Source organism: Mandrillus leucophaeus, unplaced genomic scaffold (assembly GCF_000951045.1).
Source record: "Mandrillus leucophaeus isolate KB7577 unplaced genomic scaffold, Mleu.le_1.0 Scaffold17, whole genome shotgun sequence".
Taxonomy (NCBI): domain Eukaryota; kingdom Metazoa; phylum Chordata; class Mammalia; order Primates; family Cercopithecidae; genus Mandrillus; species Mandrillus leucophaeus.
In genome coordinates this window covers 4,453,140-4,460,477 of record NW_012101698.1, presented here as the reverse complement: position 1 = coordinate 4,460,477, position 7,338 = coordinate 4,453,140, and the positions used below count along the sequence as shown (strand labels likewise).

The following is a 7,338-nucleotide window of genomic DNA, read 5'->3' as shown; positions in this document are numbered from 1 at the left end:
ATTGGAGAGCCCTGCTCTGAGGGAGCAGTGCGACTCTGCTGCCCTTCAAAATGAGAGGCCTCTATGTGTAACCAGGAAGCAAGAGTATTTGAAAAATAAGAGAGAAAAAGAAAAGCGCGGGATGCAAAAAAAAAAAAAAAAAAAAAAGAATCGGCAAGTCCAAGGCAACCATAACTTCTTCCCTCCATTTGCCGACTGAATTCACGTCCAAGAATCTTCTGGAACCTTCCCTCCCTGCTTCCACCTGGCCCTACCCCCGACTCCAGGGCCTGGGCTTGGAGATTTCACACCCCATACCCCTTCTCCGCCCTCCTGCCCGTCTGCCACGCCCTCCTGCTCCCCAGGGCCCTACCCACCCCTCGCTCCGGGGTCGCCCCTGACGCCCAACCGCGGCTGACGTCGCACGCTCCAGCCTCAGTCCACCCTGGGACCCTGCATTTGGCAGCCACGCGAGCCCCTCTCCAGCTCAATCAAGCGGCCGTCGCACTGGAGACTGAGGACCCCTGCTGGGGTCACCCCTTGCAGCCTCCTCTCCCATGCTCGCCAGTCCTCGCCACCCCCGCCGCTTGCACCAGACCCAAGCGCTCGTCCTCCGCTTCCCCTGCACCCTGGCCTGGTCACACCTCGGAGCTTGTCCCCACCTGGCCGTGCCTAGAGTCTGCCCGCTGGGTATCCCACACACACCGCTGGGCCTCACTGCCTCTCGGTGAGCTGTGGTGGCTCGGGTCCTGGTCCCCACGAAGCTGCGACCGGCAGGCAGCTTTCTTCCCTGCGCGGGGCTCGTTCCCTGAGCCCAGGCCGCTCCGTGGCTGCAAGAGCTACCTTCCCACCCACGTGTCCCCAGGTGTGCGCACAAGCCCAGGGTGAGACCAGGGGCTGCTCCCTGCAGAGGCCGACCTTGCAGAGGCGACTCTGTGAGCGCACGGGGCTGCAGGCGTTTTATTATGAAAGGTAGAAACTTTATGTAAGCAAAGGCCGCCCTCTTTGCGCAGTGGGCAGCGCGTCAGTCTCATAATCTGAAGGTCCTGAGTTCGAGCCTCAGAGAGGGCAGCTGTTTTGTTGTGTACCATGGCAGCAAAGATGCTTAGAAGCAGCTAGAAGCTCCTAGAAGCAAAGCACTTTGGACCACGGGAAAAGAGTAGGTGTGCCAGTGAGGTACCAGAGGGTAAGGATGTGTCACCACCAGAGGAGCCAGGTGTACAGAAGCAGGGTACTGAGCTACAGGGCGGCGTAAACACATTGTTATGTAAACTCACAAATGAGTCAACCTCGCTCATAACAAAAGAAACTCAGATCACAGCCACAGGAACGGCTATTGTCCCCTCTCTCAGGAATTAAAATTCACAAATGGGGCCAGGTGCATTGGCTCACATCTGTAATCCCAACACTTTGGAAAGCCAAGATGGGAGAACAGCTTAAGCCCAGGAATTTAGAGACCAGCCTGGGCAACATAATGGGACCCTGTTTCTACAAAAAATAAAAATGAAAAAAATTTTAAAAATAGCCAGACGTGGTGGCAAGTACCTCTAGTCCCAGCACCTCTGAGGTGGGAGGATCCCTTAGGTCAAAGCGGCAGTGAGCTATCATCACACCACTGCACTCCAGCCGGGGTTTAAAGACAAAACAAAACAAAACCCTCCACAAATGAGAAAACACACACTGTTGGCGTGAATGTAGGCAAATGGACACCAAGCGTTGCTAAAAGCTAAATTGAGTCAATTCCTCTGGCAACATCTGTGAAAATCACAGCCTCCTAGACTACTTCCAATCTCTTTTTCCCCCGACCTTCCTCGGCTAGGAGAAAGCCCTTGTCTCCACCCTCGCTGCAGACCCAGCTTCCAAGAGCCAGGAAGACCCAGGCAGTCAGCGCCCAGCCTCAAGAGATCCAGGAGAGGGGGATGGGGCGTGGGTTAAATGACAAGCTCTGATTCTATCTCTAGCTGAATCCTTCTGTATGTTTCATTACAATATCTTCTAATTATTTTGTAGTTTATTCTCTATTAGTTATTTAGAAGTATATTAATTTCCAAAATAGAAAAATTCTAGTTATGTTTTTATTATTTATATCTTAATTGCATTGTGGTCAAATAATATATTCTGTAAAACTTAAATCCTTTGAAATTTATGGCTCAGGTATATGGTCGTTTGTAAATGCTGTGTGTGTGGGAGGGGTGGGGGTGTATTCTGTAGTGGTTGTAGGCCTTGTTCTAAGTTTTCTAATCATGTTATTCAAAGCTTCTGTACCCTTATAAATTTTTTGTCTATTTGAACTGCTGGTCACTGTGAGATACAAATTTGTCTTAATTTGTTGATTTTTCTTTTTGTATTTTGAGGCTACAATAACAACTACATAAAAATAAAATTATTGTGCTTCCTGATGAATTGAACCTGAACTGAACACTTATGAAATGTTCACCTTTATCTCAAATATTTTTTGTATATTGTCTAATATTAACATCCACTTTCTTCGATTTGTGCAAAGTATCTTCATTATGCTGTACTTTCTGTGCCCTTATGTTTTAATGTATCTTTCAAACACAGTTGTGATTTTTTAAAATTGTTATATGATCTCTACAGATTAATAGGAACATTTAAACCACTTACATTTAATGTAATTACTGCTATATTTGGATTTAAATCTATTATTTCAGTAAGCTTTTCCTTTTCAGGTTCTTCTTTGTTCCTTTTTTCCTTTTTCCTCTTTTTTTGGATTATTATTATATATTATTCCAATATTTTCCCTCTTTGCTTGGAAGCTGTACACTTGTTTAATATTCTTTTAGCAATTAACCTAGAGATTACAATGCTACTCCTTGATTTATCAACACTGCTATTAGGACTCTTACCTTATTTCCAGAAAGCATTTTAAAATTCTTGTATTCCCACTCCCAATTATTACCCTCCCAACTTGTATGTCTTTATTTTTAATTCTCTTGGACATAGGAGTGGAATTACTGAATCATATGGTAACTCTATGTTAAGCATTTTGAAGAACTTCCAAACATTTTCAAAGTGACTGCAACATTTTCCAGTCCCACCAGCAATATATGAGGATTCCAATCTCTCCACATCCTTGTCAACACTTGTTACTGTCTTTTTTACTCTAGCCATCCTAACAGATGGTAAGTGATACCTCCTTTGGGTTTGTTTTCTTCCATGCAGTAGTCCAAAGTGAACAGCTTATCTCGATGTCTGACTCATGCACAGAGGATGCTTCTAGGATAGAAGCATCCTGTGTTTCTGCAATGCCCTGGGGCCTCCACATCATTTGCCTTGAGCTGGTAGAAGTGGAACAAGACCCTGGAGGGAACAGTCCTACTTCTTTAGGCCTAGCCCAAAGCTGACACATATTATTCACCCATGATCCCCTGGCAAGAACTCAGTTCCTGACAACACCTACATGTTGCAAAGGATGGCAAACTTGGCCCTTGGCATTGCAGCTTCCTCCCAGGGAAAACTCTAAGCCATGAACTTCAGTGGGCAGCTGGCAGTCTCAGCTATACAAACACCAAGCCAAAAAGAGGACGCTGATGGAAGAAGACTAGAAAGCAGGCCTTATGGCTTTTTTTCCAGGAGCTGGGGCCTTTCCAGCCCAGTGAAGCCCAGATATACTACTACACTGTCACATTTTCAAACATGAGGAAACTGTCCTGAAACAGTGAGCTAGGTAGCTTTGATTAGCACCAAACACCAGAATTAGCATCAAGACTTTTAAAAAGTCAAATAAAGTGAAGTAGCATGAAGCAAGGAGCTTCTCCATCATTGAAGTTAGGCACAAAAAGGGAACCTGTCCTCAGAACATGGCTAGACCAGCTCTAGGAGTTTTACCTGAGTCAAGAGTTGAGCATTGTTGGTCTATCTATCACAGTCTGAAAGTTGGTACGTAGTCTTACGTTTCTTGAGCTTTAAGATTCCAAAAATTCCCCACTTGAAAAAAAAAAAAAAAAGTTTACAAACAAAATTAAGTCTGGTCTAAAATTCCTTCCCCACCCTGGAGTTTGCTGAAGGCATAAGCAATCCATCACAATGAGTTTGTGACTTGAAAGAAAGGGACACATATCCAGGCCATTTTGCTTTCTGCTTTGCTATTTTATTCATTGCAAAGGGATCTCAAGTTTCCCACCAAAACCCAGAAATCAGTAGTAGAAAGATAACAAAGAAAAAAGCTCCAAGCCATCTGATTAAAGTCTGGGAGTGTGGGCTGAAAGCGGGGTATTGGAGGGGAGGAATGACCTGCCACCCAAGCTAAAGCAGAGGGGATGGCAGGTGTTAGAGGTGTCCAGCACCCTGAAGCCATCCTCACAGCCACACCAGCCCAAAGACTGGGTCTTCACTGGCAGGACCATGCCATACCACCTTTAATACAAGAGCTGGTAGACGATGGCACTGCTCTTGGAGCCCATGACCAGATACTGGTTGTCAGAGGATACATCACAGCACAGGATACCTGAAGACTCCTCTATCTAGATGGATGGAAGGGCCAAAAAAGGGATCACATTTGGGGCAAAGATTGGGCCAGACATGGAGGCTTCATTTAGGGCTGTTTCAAGGCTCAGTGTAGACCTAAGGCTCAGGTGGAGGACAGGGCCAGGTCTCAGGGCTCAAGGTGACTTGGGAGTTCATCGGATCTGAAGTCCTCTTTCCTCTACTCTGTAAAATGGCCCTGGGTGCCATCTCAGAGGTGTTTTCCAACACCCACTGGAATCCAACCAACTGGGACCTGGAGCTATAAGCTCTGAGTGCCTGGGTTCAGGCATCTCTCTGTGTTCAGTACCTGAAACAACTTTTGTAGAGAAGGTGCCTCCAAGCCACTGAGGCGCGTATCTATCGCGGTCACAAAATAGCTCCCTGGTGAAGGAACGAACAGATGAGAGGCCAGAGACTAATCCTGCATTCTAGTTCCAGCACTGTCCCCAACCAGCGGCAAGTCTTTCTCTGCCTCAGTTTCCCTATCTATGAAAATCAGACACACAACCCAAGCCATTCCCTTATCTGCCCCCACCCTCCTACCACACGCAGGATCATGGCTATCACAGAACAACAGAACAATCGGACTGGGTTCATGCCTCTTCAGTCTGCCTGCGTCTTCGGGCTATCATTCTGTGCAGGATCTCCCCTTACGGAGGGAGCCAGAAAAGGAAAGGGGGGTGAATAGAGAAAGAAGAGACGACAGCAAGTTCACAATCGGACACCCAGAGGTGTCACCTGGCTTCTTACTCACCACAGGAGGCAAACTTGAGGCTGTGGTGGCGGGTGTATTTTTTCATGACAGCCTTAAACTGCTCATTCCGACGAGTGTGAAGGAACGCGATATCACTTGTTCTCAAGCCCGCCAATACCCATTCTTCTCCGGGGTCATGGGTAAGGCTGAGGATCTGTTTGTGGAAGCAGGTTTGAGGTCAGCACTCAAAGTTGCCAACACCATGCTCTGTGCCCACCTCTCAAGCTCACACTCCCACCCCTGCCTCCATGCATGACTCCACTGCAGGTGGCATTCTGCCAGTGGTGGCCAGCCAGGCACCTCATTCTGTAAGTCGTGTTGGTGCAGCCTCTGGTAGTTCCTCAGGTCCCAGGAATACAGGGTGGTGTCTTCACCTCCTGTCCAGAATATATTGCCAGTGATGTCCACACATCGGGACCCATATACAGGAACTTCGTGCTTCCTGGTGGGTGGAAAAACAACGCAGAGGGTCACTGAGTGGTTTGGGCCCCCGGGAAGTTTCAGGGTCAGGAAGCCCCTAGGACTACCCCAGATATATCCTCTACACTGACTCTTCCAGCCCTAATGCCAAGAGCCCTAATGCAAAGAGAGGAAGAGTGAGCCTCACTGGCAAGCCCTCCCCCAGGTACACCCGAGTGGCTCTGGAGGGAGCTCATACCTGATCAAGATTTGGTTCTGCAAATCCCAAATCTCAACAAATCCATGGAAACAAGCCAAACAGATATGGGCATCAGAGGAGACAGCCAGAGAATAGCACGTGGGGCCCGTTGAGGTCAGCCGTGCCCTGACCTGGGGGGTGGGTGCCAGGTCCCAGAGAGTCACGGCCTGGGATGCACCCCCTGTGATCAGGCTCTGCTCATCAGGGAACAGCTTGCAGGTGACAACACAGTCCTGGGGATCCTGTAGGAAGGGTTCACACACTGGTATCCCCTCAGGGCACTGACCCTGGGTCTCAAATCAGAGGCCCTGTCAGAGTTCCCTGAGTCCTGCTTTGGACCCCCCTCACCTGCAAATCCAGCTGGGCCTGAGGGGCCTTGTCTCCCGCCTGCAGCGCACTCTCATCCCACACCCTGATGTAGCCGGAGCCACACGTGTACACGTGGTGGGTTGAGCCGCTGATGGCCACAGCGTAGACCCTCTTTCCATGGAGGAGTGTGCCAACCTTCCAGGAGCCGTGTGGGGCCCTCTTCTGCCTGACCACAACTTCATCTGGAATGGGGGGCTGGGCAAGGAGAGGGTGGGTAGCAGTGGCCCTGACCTGCTATCATTAATAGGACAGCCTACTCCTGTCTTCCAGCTAGATTCTTAACCACCCACCCATCCACCCATTCACCCACCCAACCCCTGGTTCCCAGGGTCACAGCTCTTAAAGAAATGACACTGTGAGCTGAACACCTACTTCTCAGGATGGGGGAACAGGGAACATAGCTCAAAAGCAGCAGGAGCCCAGGACACCCCCCTACCTATGGGAGAGAGAGTGGAAGTGCGGACACATGGTTTCTTGATTGGGGGTAGGTGGGAAAGGAAAGATCCTCAGTACAAAACAAAATGAGACACTTACAATTGCTCTAAGCAATGACAGGACTTCTTCACTGGGAGGGGAAGAAGAGCAAGGCTGGCCTGCAGGGAAAGAGCAATGCCCACCTGCTCACAGAGTCCCACGCTTCAGGGAGAAGGCTGCACTGTTGACACCAGGCCCCCGTTCCCAGTCCCCCATCTGGGGCCCAGCTTGGGCGACCACACGCACCACCATGACCGGTACTCACCAACCTCAGAACCCAGCAGGAAGCTACGACACACAGAGAGAGGGAGGGAGACAGAGCGTGAGCCACAGAGCTTCCTGCTGGGATCCCCTTTCCCCAGGCCAGTTGGCCATCCCCACCCAGCCGTGTTCAAGCAAGACCTGCTTGGGCTGGACTCTGCTGCTTCTCCTAGTTGTGCCTCAGGGAGCCCAGCGGCCTGGAGCTCAGATCTACCCAGGCCCTGGAGGTGCCACTGCTGCTGGGTCACCGCGCTTGTCTCTTGATCAGCAGGGCTGTGCTGTACTGGGGGGCCCGGGGGCTGCCAGGGCACTCCATACAGACTGCCCAGTTGGTGCTGCACTTGTGGCTCAGGCT

At 49.7% G+C, this 7,338-nt stretch overlaps 1 protein-coding gene and 1 non-coding gene across 2 annotated transcripts; one reads left to right on the top strand and one right to left on the bottom strand.

The window, feature by feature from the left end:
• Positions 1–977: 977 nt before the first annotated feature.
• TRNAM-CAU lies at positions 978–1,050 on the top strand. Its single transcript has one exon. It is a non-coding gene; the product is annotated as a tRNA-Met (tRNA).
• A 3,308-nt stretch (positions 1,051–4,358) lies between these two features.
• On the bottom strand, positions 4,359–6,974 carry LOC105537256 (transducin-like enhancer protein 2). Its single transcript, XM_011976820.1, has 7 exons — positions 6,884–6,974; positions 6,228–6,430; positions 5,880–6,121; positions 5,522–5,663; positions 5,222–5,375; positions 4,775–4,848; positions 4,359–4,463 (listed from the first exon to the last, which is right to left on the bottom strand). The coding sequence occupies exons 1-7, from the start codon at positions 6,972–6,974 to the stop codon at positions 4,359–4,361; spliced, it is 1,011 nt and encodes a 336-aa protein (XP_011832210.1).
• Between the last annotated feature and the right edge of the window lie 364 nt (positions 6,975–7,338).

Excerpts from the sequence above, each read along its gene's own strand:
- LOC105537256 (XM_011976820.1), bottom strand. The coding sequence starts at position 6,974 with ATGGTGGTGCGTGTGGTCGCCCAAGCTGGGCCCCAGATGGGGGACTGG. Across the intron at positions 6,431-6,883 it reads TGCAGCCTTCTCCCTGAAGC|ATGAAGTTGTGGTCAGGCAG; the intron begins GTGGGACTCTGT and ends CCCCCATTCCAG. Across the intron at positions 5,376-5,521 it reads AACACGACTTACAGAATGAG|ATCCTCAGCCTTACCCATGA; the intron begins GTGCCTGGCTGG and ends TTCCACAAACAG.